The 21,719-nt window shown below is 35.5% G+C and overlaps 2 protein-coding genes across 3 annotated transcripts; one reads left to right on the forward strand and one right to left on the reverse strand.

Moving 5' to 3' along the window:
* Positions 1-3,107: 3,107 nt before the first annotated feature.
* LOC133877353 (uncharacterized) lies at positions 3,108-9,883 on the reverse strand. Its single transcript, XM_062315619.1, has 8 exons — positions 9,649-9,883; positions 8,183-9,380; positions 7,886-8,075; positions 6,548-6,651; positions 6,317-6,419; positions 5,913-6,220; positions 4,724-5,029; positions 3,108-3,976 (listed from the first exon to the last, which is right to left on the reverse strand). Exons 2-8 carry the CDS (start codon positions 9,320-9,322, stop codon positions 3,623-3,625), a joined length of 2,505 nt encoding a protein of 834 aa, XP_062171603.1. The 5' UTR covers positions 9,323-9,380; positions 9,649-9,883; the 3' UTR covers positions 3,108-3,622.
* A 1,875-nt stretch (positions 9,884-11,758) lies between these two features.
* Positions 11,759-18,389, forward strand: LOC133877953 (sm-like protein LSM7). Of its 2 annotated transcripts, none has more exons than XM_062316415.1 (6): positions 11,759-11,852; positions 12,944-13,042; positions 14,541-14,622; positions 16,533-16,604; positions 17,589-17,641; positions 17,890-18,389. In XM_062316415.1, the coding sequence occupies exons 2-6, from the start codon at positions 13,040-13,042 to the stop codon at positions 17,977-17,979; spliced, it is 300 nt and encodes a 99-aa protein (XP_062172399.1). In that variant the 5' UTR covers positions 11,759-11,852; positions 12,944-13,039; the 3' UTR covers positions 17,980-18,389. The 2 variants fall into 2 exon arrangements, with proteins under 2 accessions (XP_062172399.1, XP_062172400.1); XM_062316416.1 differs by having other exon boundaries at positions 11,762-11,852; positions 12,972-13,042.
* Positions 18,390-21,719: the final 3,330 nt, after the last annotated feature.

Genomic DNA, 21,719 nt, shown 5'->3' on the forward strand with positions numbered 1-21,719 from the left:
CCTAAACGAGGAAACAGTAAGCGGGTCTAAATGGCGGTTTTTGAAACCGATTCGGCTAGAGTCTAGTTTCAGTTGGAATTGAGACGTATGTCCTATATCTCAATCTCAACGATTCCAGTTCCGGTTCTGGTTCCGGTTCCGACTAAGGGCACAAATAAGGAAGAGAAATTTTATTCTTCTATTGCTTTGGTTGTCTTCATTGATGATTTTTAACCTGTATCACACAATGAGAAGGTTCACTTTTAAATGGAACAAGCAATAGAAGAATAAAATTTGTATCATCTGTTACATCTATCCATCCCATGATTCAGAATCAATGGACCCTATTTACTGAGACACATCAACTCTTTTTTTTATCAAGAAATAGTAGAAATAATTGTATCAAAATCAAATCCATTTCATACTTTGGAACCAACAACGACCAACTAACACTTTGTCTTTACTTCTACTCATTAGATTCAATAATTAATTGCACATAATTTATCGAATGAGAAGAAAAAAAAAGTATCACGGCTTTAAAGAAACTTTTTTGCTTTTTAGCAAAAAAACAAAAAACCGATAAAAAACAATTTCAAACACAACAAAATTATTTTTATATTTATATCAAATCAGAATATTCTTTCAACTAAAAAACAAAAGTATTATTTAAAAAGTTTTATCAAATGAGCTCATAGGCATTCCTTGTGGTTAAGGTAGATGGAAGAGAAAAGGCTCCTTAAACTTGTACTCATCTCATTTTATCTGATCCAAAGGAATAATACATTTTCTGGTAAACAATAATGCTAAAAACATATTTTTATCTCATAAAAAAAAAAAAAAAAAAAAATTAGATTAATTTGATTTGACTTTTCACTTTTTCCTGTCCCTCTGTCCCTACTCCCACCTAAAACTGATAGAAACTATTTTCTAAATTTCTTTTTTCTTTTGTCAACTATTTTAAGGAACCAAAAGAATACCAATTAATAATATACTTTCGTTCATCTTCTTCATGCCCTTTTCAACTTTTTTATATGGATTAGTTAAAGAACCTTTTTGAACCTTTTACTCATTCCTTGCTCACAAGAAACAGGGCTGCTGAGTCTTTTCCAAATCCTTTACTATTATTTTAGTTTTCTTATGTGCAAGTAAACATGGTTATGAAAGATACCATAGATTGTTATTAAATTTCAAAAATTATAAAATTTGCAATCAACTTCTTAAATAAATTTAAACCTCACGTTCTAAATCATTATGTCAATTGGATTGATAGAAATTGATTACGCATTTAGTTAACACTCGTTGATAATGCAGTTGATTGCACCGTCAGAGACACAAGGAACGGACACCTACAAAAGAGGCACTCTAAGAAAGAGAGCGCAAGGTTGTGTACAAGATTGGTCGTGCAACTGTATCTCAATGAGATAGAGAAATATATGCCCAATCTCATTCAATAATTGGCAATTGCCCCTTTGTTGGGCATTGATGGTTGTGACAATTATTGGTCCTACTCCTGTCCATCAAGGTGCATATTCCACCGTCCAGATTAAAGAAGAGAGGTTGATCAATTTCAGTAACTGCTAGTGACCACCAATATCATATGATAATGATGAGATTAGGACACCTTTAGAAAGATCTTCAACTTCCTGTTCAAATAAGGAATGAAATAATTGAAAACTTGATAAGAACAGGGAGAGATAATTTGGGTTGGTTTCTTTTTAGTTTTCACACGCATAAATAAGGGACCATGACCTTACGTGCAAGTGGGAATTCATGGCTGAGTCTGGGCAAATAGACAACACTTGCATAACAAAAGGGGAAAGCTGTCTTCCAAGACAGGTTAGATATGCTGAAAGTGATCAAACAAACTGCTCTGTTTTTCAAGTTTTAGCTTTCACTCCAAAATACATACAGTGGCCTACCATTCTTTTTGTCTTTATGTTTATGAACAAAGTAGCCATAATGGTGACATAAGAACATTGATAGAGATTATTATACAGTTGGAAGATGATGTATGGTTCAAATAGATGTGTTGGTCTTATATGAACGTCGGATGATGCTTTAGCATTAATGCAGGAAGAGTGGAAAGGTTGAAGTGGTACGCCAATACTACCGTGTAGAAGAGAACAGTCATCATCATCCTGTCATTTTCCTTCATTATTGTTCCGGCAAACTGAAAACAAACAGGACATCAGCCTCGGATTTGGATTCCCTCGGTTCCTTATCTAAAGTGGGCTGTGAGAGACGGCATCCTACCCGAACAAAAGCTCCTTTGTCCGAACTTTGTTCGGGCAAAATGGCCCCTTAAGGAGTTGGAGTTCCGCCCTGACCCGACATTGTATTTTATTTATTTATTTATTGATTGCTTAATTAAAATGGTGTCGTTTTAATCAGTAAAAAAAACATCGTTTTAGGTGCATATATATGCCTCGCATTCTCAACCCTAGTTCATTTTCATCATTTCATACTTTCACTTTCATGAAACCCTCATTCACATATTCTTATTCTCACTCACGCACGTCCTCAGTGGCTCAACCCTCTTTGACTCTCACTCTCAGAGTCTCACTCACAATGCCTTCACACTGCCGTTGTCCTACTTCTCCACGGTGGGCAGGGCAGTAGGAAAAAAATGCCTTTACCTACCCTGAGTTATCTGACTCCCACCCTTACAACTACAAGCAAGCATGCCCCCTGTTCGAACAAGAAGCTCCCTCTTACAAGCCTCTGGCTGAAGAAAATGGGATATGAGTAATAACAAGGAAATCCCGGTCCATCGGCCTGTATATGGTGGACAAAGATCCATCTTTTAACTTCAGTAATGTCAAAAGTGTAATTGTGTGGAAGAATCTTACTTTCAAATAGTAGGTGAAAGCTGGACCTGATAGTTCTCTGTTAAACAATTTGTTTCAAAACTAACTAGGTACTTTCTTATACATAGTAAACTATATCCCCTATAGGAAAGAACAATCCGAAAATCTGAATGCAATAATATTTTGGTGAGCAAAGGGAACAATCGACTAAACTACAGAAGATAAGGAAATGTTTTTGCTAATTTCATTTAAGCTGTCAACAAATCCTTATAATGCAGCTCCAAATAACACATTATGGGAAATTTTTAATGTTAAATTAAATAAAACAAATCTGAGTTGCTTTATGATTACAAGATGGCTGGCAAATTAGCCTTGTACAAAACAATAAAATGTAGTAGTCTGCAAAAGCAATTTATCCTGCTCAAATCGAATCCATAAACACCAGATAAAGTAATCCCATGGGCTAGCAGGAACCTCACTAAGGCATGATACCTGGTTCTTAACTGCATTACCCTATCACTGAAGTCCAGAAAGTCGAAGGTTTAAGAAAAATGAACAAATGCCATCATCTCAAACAGCAGAATGGAACCGTCAAAAATATACTTTATAAAAGACATTCTACCTCTATTTCAGCATTTCAGCTCAACTTAAAAAGTAACAGCAACCTTTTTGCATATTAAAATAGGGGAATTTGTAGAGAACTGGACAGTAAAACTACCGTGAATAAAATATTCAAGAGACGCGCGAAAATTGACAGTGCTCGAATGACATGATTATACAAATACCCCAAACACAAGTTTACAGTGGTGTTGTCTCTGGTGCAGCATAACACTCTTTTATTCTTTCCTCTTCCGCTTCCTACGTCTGTCATCCCTTTCACTCTCATCTGAACTTGATAAATCTGATTCAGTCTCAGAACTAGCTGTGTCTGTGTCCGAACTATCAGACTCATCATCTGATTCAGAGCCTGACACTGCTTGCTCTTGTTGCATAATTAGGCGTGGCATATTCTTCAAGTACTCACGTAAGTTTTCAGTGATGCCACCAAGCCCAATGGATGTGAAAAAGTTAATCGCAAACCGTGTGTTCTTGGGATTATCCCTCGGGAAGATAGATTCAAAGGAGTCCTGCATTGTGGGATCAGTAAGACGTTCATTCAACAGACGGATGCCCAGATGCTCCGACAATTCCTGCACCAGAGACAACACTACAGTAAACTTAACAGCTTCCAGAAAAAAATGGCAGCATACATTATTAACTCCCACAAATGATTTAAAATATCCAAAATCATAAATTTTTGACAAATGAGGAACTAGAGGTGAATTTATATTAGTTCAAGGACAGAGTGAGCAATAAACAGATGTGAACTGTAATAACCAGGATAAATCCCACTGGGTTACAATTTTAACAGAAAATATAGAACGGAATAACACAAAATAAGAGAACAGGTATGCATCTAACTTGCAGGTCATATATAAAGTCACAAGAAAATAACAAGGACTACATAAGCCAACATCACTCCATGAACCTGGACTCATAATCCTGATGATTGAGTTGTCATGAAACCATTAATCCCACTCATAAGCAAACTTCCCGGTTATCCTAATTTCCCTACACAACACCATTAGAATTTGCTTATCCTTAGTTTTGTTGTTCTTAAACTGCGTAGCACATGGATTGGTTCTCAGACCAATTGATGCCAACATGACCACAGGACGTTTTAAAACAGCACCTACTGGAAACAGAACTTCTCTTCTAAGATGACGATAATTATTTAAACCATCTCAATTTAGGCAAATGTTCGCGCTCTTCTTCAAATTGGTTTAGATTTCCATGTTTCAGAAGGGAAATAAGATTAGCAACATACTATAACAGGATGCCTAGGAAAAAAAACAGACTAGAGGGTGTAAAATATTGAAATATGTCTCTTTAGTTACCTGAAATAGAATCTTAATAAATATACGAGAAGAAGATGTGGTATCCTCCTCTGTTAAGCGTATATAGGCTAAGACAGGCCAAGGCAGAGCATCTGTGCCGAGTAAATGTGCAAAAAACTTTGCCACATTGCGCAGCTTATTCGTTTCAAGCCGGTGAATCATGGAATACTGCTGGACGAAGCACTTCTCAAAATTTTCCTGGTGTACTTTGTTGATCATGCAGAATCGCTGCCCCAAAAGACCGTAATACCGGAGGTATGTTCTCTCCTGACTGCAGCATTCCAAGAGCATAATGCACAACTCCATCTGAATAAGTCATCAAGACAATTATAACTCTGGAAGTATAGAACTAGGTCCTAAATTTTATTTTTTATTTTTTTTTTTTAAAAAAAAAAACTCAACTAGGAACTTAATTTACTTCTTGTACATTAAAGAGCAAATTATAGGTTAACATATAAGGCATTTCATAAAGGTAGATCACTCGACTCCAATTCAAGAGATTGATGATTTGCATGTTCTAACCTAGCAATAAAAGCGGGTCAGTCAGAGCTCATACTTTTGGATGAAGTTTATTTTAAGATACTTTAGTCCAAAGTTTTTAACAAAGATCATGAAAGATGGGACTTGTGTGGGTTTAATAAGCTAGAGCCACTCCCAAGCCTACTGACCACCATGCAAACCAAGCTTGAGCATCTCCTAATGTTCACATTGAAAATGAGCTGGTTTCAAGCCCTTGTAAGTGTCAATGAGCCAAGCCCAAGTCAAGCTGAGCCCAAGCAGCAATTAAGTACCCAAACACCAAATCAATTCAATTGGTTGAGGGGGCAGGGGTTACAAAATGAAAGCCAAGAATGATTACTTAATCATGATATGTAAAATATTTAGCAATTAGAAATGTTTGAAAAGCAAGTAAAGTGAATGTAATACATCTTGGTTAGTCATTCGTTATTCATTTATTCATTTGATCTGCAAGGGGGTGAAGGAAGGTGTTCAAACTGAAAAGGAAGACTCAAACCCAGCTCTTAATTTCTTCAACTTAATTGTGATTATTTTTGTCTAACTAGCCAAGTACTTCACTTGCAGAAATTCATCAATTGTAAACAAACATTCACTCTACATCTATTCTTTCCCTAACCATCATAAATAATGTGACTTTGTATATACAACAGGAAAATCTTGTACCACTTACCTCTTGACCTGGCTCCAGTTTAATTTTAAGCAGCTTATGTCCAGCCTCCTCGAAATCTACACTAGACATAATAGTGAGGTAGATGGTCCTCCGAAGATTGATAAGGTTCGTCTCGGTTTCATCCTTTATCTTCATCTCCTCCTCATCCTCTTCCTCGGATCCATCATCATCCTCCTCCTCCTCCTCCTCATCATCTGATGCTGCATCTGAAGCGTCTTCATCCTCAGACTCCTCACCTAAAAGCGTTTTCCTGAGCTCTTCGTATCTCTTCTCATTCTCAGGGAAGTTTGGATCCGCCTTGAATATATCTGAACAAGGAGGAAGGAAAAAACAAATAAAGTAATAGATTAGTATATAGGTAGACCAATCAAGATGCAAAAGACAACAGATAGCACAAGGCATACCAAGGGTAATCTCTGGATTTATTTCCTCTTGGAGAGAGATCTCATGGGTTAACTGATCTTCCTGCTCTACAAGATCCAGTTCTGGTCGAACAGCTGGGTACCCCTGCAAACAAATACATCACAAAGTGCGTCTTTATCCTGGCTACCCTTGGAACTAATATGTCATACCAAAACTCCAGAAACAAAAATAGTAACAATAATGATAACAACATAAAATAAAAAATACTTTACCTGAAACTTTGCTTTTCTTATTGCAAATAGCCCTTCAATCAGAAATTGAACCCGTTTGTCTATCTCCCCTTCATGAAGAATTCCACGAAAACGCTCAAATATTCCTGTTAAATTACAAACTGTGAGAACAGTAACTAAAACAATTCCCAGGAAACAAACAAAATAAAGAGGATAGGAACATTAGGATATCAAACCAGCGGCACTTGCTCATGCAAACATTGTTAAGCCATATAACATTAATGAGCCAACAGTTTGAGATAGCAGGTCGCTTAAATAAACCACAGAAACTCTCTAGTTGACTTTTGTATAGAAAAATTAGATGAGAACAAAAATATAAGGTACTCAGCAATATACTCACACTCTGCACCATATAATACCAGACCACCATCCAAAGTTAGATATATGCCACAGCCATGAGTGGCACTATTCCTGGAAGTACAAAATAATATCATGACATTGTTTCTTGATCTTCAGGACCATTGTTAACTTGGTATTGTCATGGATAACAAGGAATGGCAACTTCTCAGTCCAACCAAAGACACATGATCCCAGCCAATATTGATATTAAAATCATAGACAGGGATCAGACAAAGACAGATCTTTTTCTTATTAATAAACTATACACACGCACAAAAAATTTTGAACCCAAGACCCCAACTTCCACCACTTTTTTTTTTTTTTTTATGACGAGAAACCCCTCTAAGGAAAGGCCACTTTGTATACCCACCCCTGTCAGGTAAACCTTGGATCCGTGTAAAGCGTCCCCTCCACACGGATCGGGTAATACTCCAGCTTCACCGGCGGGCTGGCCTCAATGAATTGTTTGCACCCAAGGAAATTCGAACCTTAGACCTCATGGGACTACCACAAAGACCAATGCCCTTACCACTTGAGCCAACCCCTTGGAGTTAACTTCCACCCCATTCTTACAATAGAAGGAGATGCCATTTGAGCATTGACCAGACGTAGATTCAAAATTTAGGATAATAACATATCTCTGATACAAAATTCAATTTTTACACCTATTCTCATCTGTGCTTGCAAAGAATACTCCAATAAAAAGTAGGTTCATAGAAAATTTAGACATGATGACCCCATTTATGACCTGGAATTACTTTTTCTACCCACTATTACTAACATGACCTGACATATAAGATAAACTGACGGCAAAGAATTAGGGGCATTCCAATTGATTTTTTTTTTCCTTTTTCTCGCCCTGGTAAGCAATAACACAGCTCCTCCCACAATGCCATTTTATTGGAGAATACCATTGATCAATAAAGATAAATAAAGCTTTATAAAAAAATATACAGTTCATAATTCCAACAGCATACCCACCATGCAGGCCTTTGGGTGAGAGATCTTGCAAAATTGATCCACACTCTGTGACAAATCCAACAGCTACCTCAACACTGTCATCAGTTGGATTCTCAAGTAGCACAGTGAGCAACTCTAATGCAATAATTTCATGAGCCACTTGCTGATTCACGAGATGTGCAACAAATTTAACAGCAGCTAGTAATTGCGGCTGAACAGAAAGCAAATCAATAGAAAAAGACAATTAGGATGAAATCAAAGTGGAAAAAGCTCTGCATCAAGCAACTGTTAATCAAAATAAAAATTGCTGATACGCACCTTGTCGTTACGCTTATATGCTCTCTTGAGCTGCAAAATAATCCTTCTCAATAGAAGATCGCCCACCTCAGGAAACTTGGTGTTGACAACAGCAACCAGTGCAGCAAACACATCTGTGAAGCCTGGAGATGCCATCTGCGACTTCATACATGACCGGCAGAAAAGACCCCTTCCTCGGATTAGATTCTCTGAGAAGAGCTCGGGAATTATATTCTTTATATTAGCACCGTTGACTTTGTTCACAAGTCCATTTATACTCTTTCGAAGGGCATCCCATGTCAACCGCTGATATTCAATACTACTTTTGTCTTCAACCTCTTGCATCATTCGAGCCAACTTAAATGGGGGAATGTAAACTCCACCACTCTTTCCCAAATTCGATGAATCAGCAGTTACATTTCCTTCTTGCAATTTTGGCTGTCTCTGAGGTTTTGAACCATCAAGTACCTTGCCATCTCTATCCCTGTTCTTCCCAAAACTCTGGCCATCTTTTCGTTGTTCATTCACCTCCTTATCTATCCTATGCCGGTCCTTTTTTCTATCACCATCCTCACTGTCCCGCTGCCTATGCCCATGCCGATGTGATCTCTCTCTTTCTCGCTTGTCTCTCCCTCCTCGCCTATCATCTTCATCAGAACTTTGATGAGACTCTTTCACCTTATCAACATCCCCAGTTTCACGACGTCTATGCCTATCCTCATGTCGATGGGTTCTCTCCCTTTCTCTCTCTACCAATTCACCATCTTCTTCAGAACTTTGCCGAGATTCCCTTCGCTCAAGATGTTCGCTTCGCCTCCTTCCATCTCTATCCCTAACATCCTTCTCATTTGCTCTATCCCTGCCCTTATCATCACCACTAGGCTCATCTCGTCTCTCATGCCGCTTTCTGCTTCTTTTATCAGAGTCCAACAAATCCTTATCATGGTCTCTTTCTCTATCTCTACCATCACCAATAGGCTCATCTCGTCTCTCATGCTGCTTTCTACGTCTTTTATCAGAGTCCAACAAATCATTACCATTGCCTCTTTCTCTATCTCTATCATCACGTATACGCTCAATTCGCCGCTCATCACGTTTATGTCTAGTTCTTTTCTCAGAATCCGAGGAATCACTCTCATCACTACTGTACCTTCTAGCCATACCAATCTAAAATCTAATCCACTTCCCAATGCACACACTAATACTCCAACCTATATGTCTGCAATGCAAAAGAAAGAATACATTACACTGCCACAAATTAAACTGGATAGCAACCAAAGCCCTAAAACTAAAAACCCCACCAAAATTTCGTCAAAATTTATAACAATAATGAACCTAGAAACAGCCCAAACGAATTAGAAACGAGTACAGATTCGAATACGTCAAAAACACAAACCCTAGTTCATAATCTCATCAAGATCATCGACAATACTCCTAATCAAGCTAAACCCAAGATGAAAATTGAATCTTCAGGTTAGATTACATACCTCGAGCTAGGGTTCGTGAGGCCCCAAGTTGACACAAATCCAATTAGAGGGGAGAGAAAATGGTGCTTCGGCTTTGAGCGGAAACAAAAGGTATTTCTCCGATTCGACCCGAGAAGCAGCTCAGACTGGCCGAAGAGGTGGTTTCCGGTGAGGGTTGGCGACTATGACCAAAACCCACTAGAACTTCCTTTCTGCGCTGAATGCGTTGGTTCCGGTTAGGGATTTCGAAGATATTTCCTATAAACTTTGTCGGTTTCCCTCTATTTTATGATTTTTAACCCATATTTCGTTTAAAGCTTAATTTACAAAAAAAAAAAAACGTTTTACTTTATGCATACTTCTATTAAAAGTGTTGTTGACTGTCCATTTTGTTTAATTGTTTGGTTTTAAAAAATAGTTATTTTTTATCTCAAAAAAAAAAAGTTATTTTCAAATTGTAGTTAATAAAAATATAATTAAACATTTAGTAAAATTAACAGTTTGAAAAAATAATGTCTTAGGGCTTGTTTGGTAAGTAATTGTATTGTGGAATATTTGTGTGTTGTGTAGTAAGAAGTGATTGATGTGATATAAAATTTGAGAATGTTTTATAGAAAAGTGAAAAAATTTTGTTTTGTAGTGGGTTTTTTTATTTGAATAATAATAAAAAAATGATTGATGTGATATAAAAAGTGTAAAAAAGTTAGAATGTTTTTTTTGAGAGAAGTGAAAAAAAAATAGAGGGAGAGTTTGAGTGGTTTGCCAAACTAACCATTAAACTATATTTGAAATCATGCGTTTCTAAAAACGTACTCAATGTTTGTAGCTAATTTTTTATGGCTCTCAACAACAAACTTAAAACAAGAATCCAATGTTGGAAATTGGCCAAAAAATAGCATGGTTTTCTCGATCTTGGCCTAAAAAAGACCAATAAATGGCACCACGTAGCGGTGTTTGAAGTTGCTAAGAAATTGACTCGCTTGAAATTTACAACAATCATCGAAAGGAAGCTGTTGAAGAAGAGGCACTATCATTTTCTAATCACGAGCCATTGAAAAGGATGAACAGGTTCCAGTTGTATAAGTCTCCACAATTAAATCAAATCACAAAAGCTAAGAGCCACGCACAAGAGTGTGAGATCTATACATATGCGCGAGTAATTCATTCAATTATTCTAGCATGCGAAAGCAACTATTTTTCTTTATTGAATTCAATATTTATTTATAAAGTACGGCTTCTTCCTTAAAAGAATTATCTCGCTACATTTTATTTCTTTGGACACAATTATTGGCTTGGCTGTCGAAGGCTCCTTGTTAGCCCGAAGTCGACTCTATTTCAATAGGTCGCCTTTTGTTTTGCAATTTCGCAGTTAAGCGTTTGGCAAAATCGCAGTTTAGTTTTTAAAATCACAAGTTCGCCTTTTAAAATTATGCGTTTTCAAAAAAGTACCACATTACCCGCGATTTGAAAAAGCAGTTTTCTACGTTTTCGGGTTCGTTTGGGTTTGCGATTTCAAAAAGTGTGATTTAAAAATAACGATTTTAAAATGTGCGATTTGAAAAAATGATTTTTAAAAATGCAGTTTGGCCTTTAAAATCGCAGATTAGTTTTTTAAAATTCTGCGTTTTCAAAAAAGCACCACATTACCTACGATTTGAAAAATCAGTTTTTTGGGTTTTCAACTCGCAATCTTTTTAAAATGCAATTCTCAAACGGTTCATTGTCTGCGATTTGATTTAAAATTGCACTTTTTGTCTACGAAAATACAATTTGAAACGCACCCTAATCTGAAACAAAAACGTATTTTCCTGTTTTTATATCAATAAAATAGTTCAAAATAATTTATTTTTATTTTTGTATCAAAAATAATTTTTTAAAAACAACAAAATAAAAACATTTTACAACGAAGCCCCAAATAGTTTAAGTAGAAAGAAAAAAAAAAAAAAAAAACTCGGTTGTATTTTGAAAAAGCAATTTTTTTTAAAGAGTATGTTTAAAAAAAAAAAAAAAAAACTAAAAACCAAAAGAAAACATGTTATTTCAAAATAGTTGATTTTAAGAAAATTATTGCACCATCCTTTTTTTTTATTATTATTTTTTTATTTTTAATTTAAAACATTTTTGTTTTTGATACCTAGGAACTTTTCATAACAACTTTTCAAGACCTTCCTTCGCTCTTCTGAAGAAACGAAGGCGACGCAACAGTTTCCACTGACTACATTAAGGTATTTCTGTTATTCTCATGTGTGTGTTCCGTTTGGTTGCTGGGAAAACGAGGTAAAATGAAAGAAAATTAAAAACTTAAGGTTAATGTTGTTCCAATTTCCCAAAATGGGTATAATTCTAAACAGATTTTGTGTGGAAATCCAATGGCTTTTGGTAATGGTTACGCTATATTATGTTGTGTTAACGCTCAAATCAAGCCCTGTTTTTGTTTCGATGGGAACTTAACTTGGCATATAAGTCTCTGTTTCTTGGAAGTTGCGGTTTAATATTTAACATTCGAAGCTTCGGTATATTTGTTTATGGTAGATGAATAGTAAATAAAGAAACTATGAACCAATATCTTTAAGCTTAAAGAAAAGTTTTCACTGATATATTTTGCCTTTGAAAAAGAAATTATTCTTTTGATTTCATTTTTTTAATTTTTTTAACGGTAATGACTCTTTGAAAGGTTTTCTGTGAAAAATATGGAAGAAGATTTTCATTGGGAAGTTTGTACTTGATAAATGATTTATGGAAAATAATATGAACTTGAGTGATTCGTATATGAATTCAAGCTCAGTTCTGACTTTTAGTTAGAAATATCTAACTATGGATTTGAGTGCTTTGTTAGGTGCTTGGTGCTTGAGGATCGATGCGTTTTCAGTAAATTGTCTTATTACTTGGTCTTTTGTTGGTGGCTATTTGATTCGAGTCTTTTGCTTTGGAATCAATGGCTAGTGTCTGATTACTTGTTTTTGGTCACCTCATTGGACCGAAAGAGAGGGAAAAAAGGTTCCAGACTCTTACTATGTGTCTTTAAAAGTATGCTCCAATACCAATAGTGAAATTTTTTCCTACACCAACTCTGTGTTCTATCTCTATCAGTTACTAAATAGACTGAGGTGAATGTATTTTTTCGATGAAAAAAGAAAACACTGTAAAGAAAGTCATAAGACAAGTATTACTATGTCTTTGTAACATCCTACCAATCGTTGCAAATTAATCTGTTTTGATTTTGGTTCTTGCAGTCATAAAGTCATCCTTATTCTTAACTATGAAGTATTTCATTTATGTTGGTCATGCTTATTTCAAAACGGATTTGTGGTTACAGGTTTTGGACTGACTACTCTTGTCTTTAGCATTCAGCTCAACCAATTTTAGTCTCATTTACTGGAAGAATTAAGCGGAATTACTCAAAGAACATAGTATGGTAAGTTTTTATTTCAATGCCCTTCACTATTATCTTGTTAAACATGCTCATTTAGTCTGTGTGTGAAGTTTGAAAGTTTGAATCTATCCTTATGATTAAGATATTAATTGTGGTCAAGCATTAAGTTTAGACCCTTCTTCTGTATTATTAGATGGAGGGTGTAGGTGGGTGGTTCTCGGTATGTTTCTATCCTGGGATAGGTCTGAATCCACTATCATCTGCTATGTTGTGATCACTGCATGTCATCTGGGTTTGACCAATGGTGATAGGAGAGTTTGAAATTGAAAGCATAATGCATGTTCTTCAGTATTTTGTTGACATCAAGACCTGTAACAGATGATGTTAGTCTATAGCTTAGAAAGCAGTTGAGTGTTGTTCAAACAACTGATCCAGTTAGCAGCGGTGAAGAAAGCATGAAAGTTAATAATCACTTGAGCATAAAATGACAAAGCTTGTGAGTCATGATTCAATATCCAATGTGCAAATTTTAGACATTCTATGGTTATAAAGATCAGGCTAACAGAGGGTTGTTGCACTTTTGCCACTGGGCTCTAGTTCAAATGGGATCTCCTCCTCCTAAGAACAAAATGAAGGTGAAGTCGTGGGTTCAACACCTATTAGGTTCATGTATAAGATACCATTTTTTTTCAAAAGAAAAAAGTGTGAAGTTGCATTTCTTCCATGATTATGATAGATCCAGCACAGGATGAAAATTACATATTTGAACACGTCTGATTTTAGATTGGCAGATTGGAGCGATTAAGTGTTAAGATAGCATTGCTTAAGAGTGGGCTGGATTCAAAAATTTATACCAGGCTCTGGCATTGCTTACTGTTGTCCATTTGTAGATATCATAAATTTGAATATGACATTGAAACTCTAGAGATCACACAAACAGTCTAATAGTCATCCAAGCTGCAAACAATTATAGATATACTAATGTAGAGCTGAGCTTGTTTCGGTCTAAGACGTGCTCATCTATCTAAGCTTTAGCCTAGTCAATTCCTTAATGAGGCCCTTAAATCACTTCCATCTTGCCTTGTGAACCTATAAAGTGTGTTAAAAATTTGTACCTGTTTTTAATTGTATAAAAATTTATATCAGAATCCAGCCTACCTTATGGTACCTAACAGCTACCTATCCAAATAGTTATATATATGCTAATTAAAGGGTTGTTTTGGCTCATATGTGCTCATGTGTCTAAACTTCAGTAACCAAATTCTTTAATAAGGTCTTTAGATCATTACCATCTTCCCTTGGGACCCTGTAAAGTGGTTTCACAGTCAAGTTTTAAGCTATGTGTGTTTCAGTAGCTAATTTACCAGGAGAATCATTGCTAGCTCTACCATATGCACAAATTGAAAGTGGAAAGTGATGGTTTCTTCCATAGTGGCAGTGGCTGACGATGAAATGATAGAATTGAAACTTCACTGCAAATTGTGTTCACTTATTGCCTATCCTGTTGTTCTGAAAAACATGCTATATCTTTTTATTGCAGTCAGGACGCAAAGAAACGGTTTTGGATCTTGCCAAATTTGTTGATAAGGGTGTCCAAGTCAAGCTTACTGGTGGACGACAAGGTTAACTGTAATCTCTTTAGTTTATTACATTTAGATCTTCCAATTTGAGTTATTTTATTATGTTTTTTTACTAATTATTGGAAATGAGATTGAGGCTGAAATATTTTGTATGTTGTATTTTTTCATAGTATCTGGTTCAATGAATTTTCCTTCCAACTTGGAATCCCAAATTCTGCTATATTTTAATGCTCGTCAGGATTACAACTTCAGAATGTTAGAGAAGAAACTACTTGACTGGCCATGCATTCACTGACCCCCAAGGCTTGGTTGAGTTCCTGAAAATCAATATGAGCCTTATGAAATATAGATTCCAATGCCAGTAAAACTTAGAAGTTTTGTGTTCGAGTTGATGTTGGTATAAGCGAAATTGCAATTGACTCTGTGTTTGGAAAAATTATCATCAAAGTGTTGACTCCAGAATGTTCTGTGATATTGGAATTTATTGCAAACAAATACTATTCAGGTATACCACATATCCTCATGATGTATTCAACAGAAAAATTGACATTTGCATTTATGAGTTGTAGACTGTGCATATTACTGGGTTTTACTTAGAAAGCCAAAGTAGGGGCCCCTCATGAGCTCATTATCTGTTTTCAAGGTAAAGTGCTCCTCTTTAGATGGTTCCAACTAATGGTGCTCTGCCAAAGCATGGAATGGAAACTGGGGCAAGAAGAGGAAGAAGTTGAGGGAAATAATAAGTCTATCAATTGCTATTTAACAAATAGCAAACTTTTGTGCTATTGGGTGAGGTCTGAGATGGCGCGAGATATGAAATTTGAATTCCTCAGATAACCTAAATGATTACTATGGAATGTTTCTCGTAAGGATTTTAAATGAGAACACTTATCAAAAAAAGGATTTTAAATGAGAACTAGAATGAGGTCAAAGATTGAAAAATGGTTTTCCATTTTAAACTACTTGCTACTAATGGCTGTACACTTCTTTGTGATTCTTCATTTTATGTTAGACTGATTAAACTTTTATTAGATACAGTGAAAGTATTGGGCACAATTTTGTATGATGCTTCTGTTTCCAGCTCCACTCCTGTGTAATATGCTTCTAGGGGTTTGATTTGATAGGCTTAACTGGATATCACAGTTTCCTTCTTTCTGCTTTGGGATACACTTATAAAACTTTAAGATGGAAATATGCTCTGTTAACGTTGGAGCTTTAATCAAACTTTTATCTCTGTTTTTTTGTTTGGTATGTCTAAACCCTTCTGTGTGGAATAACTGTTATTTGTTTGTTTCAACTTATTATTTTTCTTCTTTTTTTTCTTTAATTTCACAAGCATCAATAACCCACTTTGCACGTATACATGTAAACAATTTTTCCTCACTGGTTTTCAAAATGAGATTGAATTTTTGTCCTCAAGTTTGTGAAGCTGGCTTCAAGCATTTATGCTACATATTTAATCTTTATTCCTGAAATATTTTTCCTACTTGACTTGTTTTGGGTGATATAGTCCCTGGGAAAATTGTCAAAAAGACTTTTTGTGAATGTTAATTGTTTCAGCAGATATACTCCATAAAGCTTGAGGAAAATATCTTTGTATCTTCAATTAGTTTTGGGGAAAAACATCTCTTCAACCCCCTCTTCCCCCCCTTTTTTTTTAAAAAAAAAAAGAAAAGAAAAAGAAATAAAAATCTGGAGACAAGCAGATTATCTTTCTGTTCCCTATATATGCTTCAAGTCTTCAATAATGTTATTTGCCCAGTGATGCAACAAGTTGTAGAGAAAAACTTTTTTTATCGTATTTTTGTTTAAAAAGTTGACATCTTTTAATCTGTTATATATTTTCGTGGACTTTTCTAGTAGTTATATGGTAATTATGTTCTTTTGGGTTCTCAATTTGACTATGTCTTCAAAATTATTTACCTGATTGAGCTATTTATATTTTCTTACAGTCACAGGGACCTTGAAAGGTTATGACCAGTTGCTGAACCTCGTCCTTGATGAAGCCATAGAATTCTTGAGAGGTATAAATTTCTTTCCACATTATTTCCAGTGGGTTTGCCTTCTGGCACATACAGCATACACTCCATTATCTACATTCAAATCTGCCATGCTGAAATTAAGTAATAGCACATAAAATTTTCAATTAAATATTGCAACTACATACTATGTATCAAAGAGGCCAAAAAGGGATGACAAAGTACAAAGAGCATCTACTTTCTAGGAAAATAGGTTATTTAGAGCCCATTTGTTATCACGTTTTTGCATTAAAAAGGCACACTTTTACCATGGATATATATTTGGGTCATATCCATGCCATATGTGTGTCGCATGAATAGTACTAGCGTTGTATCTGTTATGAAAATTAATTTTCTAATTTACAATTACTCATTTGATAACTATCCCATTGTTTATCCCAGCATTCTCATATTGAATATGTGTCAGATCCGGGTAGAACAACTATTTTAAAAGTATCCACGCTTCCTAGCTTATATTGTACTGGGCCTTGTATTCCATAAGAATAGGTGGCTTATTTTAAGATAAAAATACCTTGTAGTTTGTTTAATTCACAAGACATAATTGGATAGAGAAACTTTATGCACTTCAAGAAATGCGCAGAAAAGTTTAATATTTTTTCAATTCACAACAGCTTAGATATTGATGGTGGAAGTAATACTGATGTTGCATATTATGCAGCCTTGTTCTGGACGCAAAATAACTAAAAATTAATTATGAAACAGTATAAAAAAATAAAAATTGAAACTGATGTTATAGGATTGTTTAGTGACTAGAGGGCCTAACCCATTTCGATTCAAGTTCATCTATGTATTACTGTTTCTAAAGTTGTGAAAATGTAAATATTTCTTGAGCCTATTATTGGCAGTGGAATTATCTGTTATAATTACCACCATTTCCTAGAATTTAAATTCTCAGATGATTATGTTGCTACAACCATTATTGCACTTCTGTTGAGCTACTTGATAATGTTACTGTGTATATTACTGCAGATCCGGATGACCCTCTGAAGACGACCGATCAGACTAGACGCCTTGGCCTAATAGTATGTTTGCTTTTAACTTATTGTTCTCAAACAAATTTTGCAGAAACTTTTAATTACCTCCGAAGTTTTTAATAAAACAACTGTAACCACATTCAACTACAGCACTCCCTTTGATCCCTTTGTGGTCCTTGTTCTTTTGAAAGCGAATGTAGATAGGAACAACAAGTTTATGTACAAGAAATTACTTATTGATCTTGGGGAGGATGTCATTTTTTTTTTTTTTTTTTTTGCATGTTCTGCTATTGCAGGTATGCCGGGGTACTGCTGTGATGCTTGTTTCCCCAACTGATGGTACTGATGAGATTGCAAACCCCTTCCTTCAGGCAGATGGGGTGTAGTTAATGCCATTGTTATCTCTCAAAGTGATTGCTATATAAATGGATAATTCTATTTGGACTGCTTGCCTTTGAAACAGAAAATGCTCATCTCTCACATTTGTTTTTGGACTATACCTTTGTGTTCACGGGCAGCATGTGAAGACCATGAGAAAAATTCACTGTTGAATCTTTTACTATATCATGTAGTATGCAAAGAGTTGTCTATTTCTTAGAAGAGACATGCTAGTTTCCAATGCATGAATCTATTTTGTACACCTACTAAATGCTTGTCTGTGTCTGTTTTGGAGAGCATCGCCCTGCCCCATGCTTCCAAAACCTATATTCGGTAGTATTTGAACTTCCAATAAACCAAGACTAGCAGCTATGGATCTATACATGATTACAAACAATCCCACCATTCAAGGTCACAAGATATTTTTTTTTTTCTCTGTTTACTTTTTCTTGAGGTGAGCGCCATGAAAGCAGGTTCAACTGCTTTCTTGTCTGTCGCGGCATGTCCTGGTAAGGGCCTGCTTTCCAATGAGATGCAGATCAAAACCTGTACTCATATCTTTGGCAAATTTACATTAACCTTGACTACAAACTTTTACCTTCTCTTTTTAAGGTCGGAAAAGTCCTCGATGTCCCCTAGTCTCTGTTCTTGTCCTGATTATGCTAGGCATTGATTGTGAGTAATTACTAATGCATGTGGGTCGTTGTGTCTGCTTTTTTTAGTTAAAAAAGATGGACATTTAGAGGTTGGAAGAAATGCATTCCAATTAGCTAGTTTCCCCAAACTATAAATGTTATGGTTATGCCTTTGCAACCTCGAGCATCTTCAATGGCTTATCTAATATATATATATATTTAATCTAAAATAGGTACTTTTCAAAAACATCAAACATCCGCTTATCTAAATTCATTCTCTATTTTATTAAAATAATATTTTTAATAATAGGGCGAGAGAGAGAGAGTGTGTGTGTGAATAAAGAACGACAAGGAGAGAGAAATTAATTAAAAACTTATCCATAGAGCTACGGCGCTTCCTTCCCTACACTTGGGGAAAGCACCGTAGATGATATGCAAAATGTATGTATTTGGTTTAGAGAATCGGTTGGAGAATTTTTTAGGGGTTTGGTTAGCCATTTCACATAGATATCCAAAATGCATAACCCATTGTGGGTATTCTTATAAACTAGTTAACATGGCATTTTATGTAGCACTGTCACGTCAGTCACAATCAAATTTAATTATTTGGTTAGTGATTGACGTGATAAGTGTCACGTAGACTTACAAACTGATGTGACAATTTACGTGATACTGCTACATTTGTCACAATCGAATTTAATGATTTAGTGAATGATACGACAAGTGTCACGTTGACCGTGATCACATCGATTTTGTATGAGATTTATATGGTAAAAATTATAATAGCTTTAGTATTACTCAAATAGAAAAGGCCTACACTGAGAGAAATAAAGTAAACCTGAACAAATATATTTAATCTATAATATATATGATGAATGGGTCAAAACAATTATGGTGGCCAATATTGGAAGGTATCTTCAAAAGTTGCTTCAAACCCCGTCCACGTTTGGAACACCAAAGGGATATAATATATGATGATGGATTAGGTTTATAATTCATTAAAGCCTAATTTCCGCAGAGATAGCTCCTTTGACCATTAATGTCGTTAGACCATAAAACAGTGAAGAAAAGCCTAAGCTTCTTCATCGGTAAAGAAAAGATGCCACGTTGAACGTCCGTCGACCGTCAAAAATTGAAACAATTAAAACGGCATAATTATTAATTGCAAAGAAAAGAGAGGATTCCAATGCTCGGTCATGGTCAGAAGGAGGGACATATTCATCCTCAAAACCCGTCTTTCCTCTGTGATTTTGCTTAATGTGTAGTCCTGTCATGGAACGACCCCCCGTCAAAGGATATTATTGTCATTTTCAAAAATGACAAAGTTTTCCTCCTAGATAAATTGGGCGGAAAGGAATTCCACCAACACAGCCTATTAAACTAACATATGTGATTCGTACATGCATTTTTAATACGACTAACATCGGTTAAATTAGTATGGACAGAGTTTTCTCCAAACTAGGTCGGAGGAAAAGTCTACCAATTCAATCTATTAAACTGACATATGTATTAGAATATATTATGAGATTTGATTTCAGAAAGTTGTTTTAATTTATTGTAATATCCTATAATCAAATATTTGATGGTAACTTATCTATCCGGGCCAATACTTCTATAAATAGGAGTGTCATGTATTGTAAAAATAGCAAGTGAATAAGAGCAACTATACAGTCTTTTTAGGGCTTTATTCTGTGGACGTAGATCATAAACAGAACCACGTAAAATCTCCATGTTTATTTTATTAATTATCCTTTATATCTCTTTATTTCGCTTTTTTTTTTTTTTTTTTTTTATATATATTTTAAATTTTTCGTAACATTATATTTTCTTTCAATATGTACGTTCTTGGAGTAAGTGATTCCAAATGTATGTAAAAGTTGCATATTTTAAGGACACTCAATTTAATAGACTATATATATTAGAAATTTTTTCTCAACATATATAATTTAAAAAGAAAACCTTATCCTACTCAAAGTTGGATCGTTCTCAAATCGATCACCCATTCTAAGAAGACACCCCATTGAAGTTGAAACTTGAAACATAACGTAAAATTAAGTTGCATGCAAGGCATGCACTCGGCATTTGCACGTGCCCACAGCTTTCAAGGCATGCATCGCAACTTTACTCTCATTATCTGATCTCTTTTAGGGCATTTTGTTTGAACAAATTAAAGCTATATATCCAAATGGCCGGCCGGCTCGAGAGAGACCGACGTAAAGCGACCGACCCACATAGAGCACTTTTGGTCACTGCTGTAGTTTTGGGACACACAGATCATAAGGTAGTGAGTTTAGGGTTTCTTAGCGTGGAAGACTACAATAGATGTATAGCACATGCATGGTCGATCGTCATGGAACGTCCTTTTGTTGTTTCTTTAAGAAAGGGATGGAACTTGGAAGTAAGTGTCGGCCTCTCGATCGATCGCTTCCTATCTATCGTTCCAAACTCCAAAAGCAGACCAAGTTGATGATTCTCGATCTGTGAAGGGGGGCCCTAGTGTGCTTGTGAACTGCAATAAGCCAAGGCGTAGAGGAAGGAGACAAAGGTTGCACTTGGCTTATCCTAATCAGGCTGTCACGGGAAAAACATCGAACATGTACCTGGCCTTCAATTCCCCGACAAGTGGCATAATTAATCTGTTCATCTTATTGCCTGCTAGGGAACCATTTCCGTCTTCCCTAGCTTATTTTGAGCACCTGATTCCATCTGCACACTGGATTACTGGAACGTATGCAAGCTAGTGCATGCAATATATATATATATATATATATACATTAATTAATATTGTTGCCATGCATTAATATATACTTTATTAAAAAAAAACTCACAAGTCATAAAATATTAAAATGAATTATCTCAATTTTTTTTTTCCCATCAAAAGTCATGAAAGAGCCAATAATTTATTTTCTTTTGACAAGAAGTCATTATTGTTCATTAGGTAGAATTGCTTTAAGGATTTCTTTCTTCAAAAGGTACTTCAACACGTAATTAATCATGTCAATTAAAGTAACCTATAGACTGATACAGGCCAGGAGGATACCCTCTAGCTAGCATGATGCTTACTGATCATCAGCATAATCTTCTGTAATTCAATTCTGTTGAAAACAACTAAA

This window comes from Alnus glutinosa, chromosome 9 (assembly GCF_958979055.1).
Source record: "Alnus glutinosa chromosome 9, dhAlnGlut1.1, whole genome shotgun sequence".
In the NCBI taxonomy this organism is placed as follows: Eukaryota; Viridiplantae; Streptophyta; class Magnoliopsida; order Fagales; family Betulaceae; genus Alnus; species Alnus glutinosa.

Coding starts and splice junctions, on each gene's coding strand:
- LOC133877353 (XM_062315619.1), bottom strand. CDS start 9,322: ATGGCTAGAAGGTACAGTAGTGATGAGAGTGATTCCTCGGATTCTGAG. Junction 8,076..8,182: donor CATATAAGCGTAACGACAAG/GTGCGTATCAGC, acceptor CTTTCTGTTCAG/CCGCAATTACTAGCTGCTGT. Junction 3,977..4,723: donor TTATTAAGATTCTATTTCAG/GTAACTAAAGAG, acceptor TCTCTGGTGCAG/GAATTGTCGGAGCATCTGGG.
- LOC133877953 (XM_062316415.1), top strand. Junction 14,623..16,532: donor GCTTACTGGTGGACGACAAG/GTTAACTGTAAT, acceptor ATTTTCTTACAG/TCACAGGGACCTTGAAAGGT. Junction 17,642..17,889: donor CTAGACGCCTTGGCCTAATA/GTATGTTTGCTT, acceptor CTGCTATTGCAG/GTATGCCGGGGTACTGCTGT.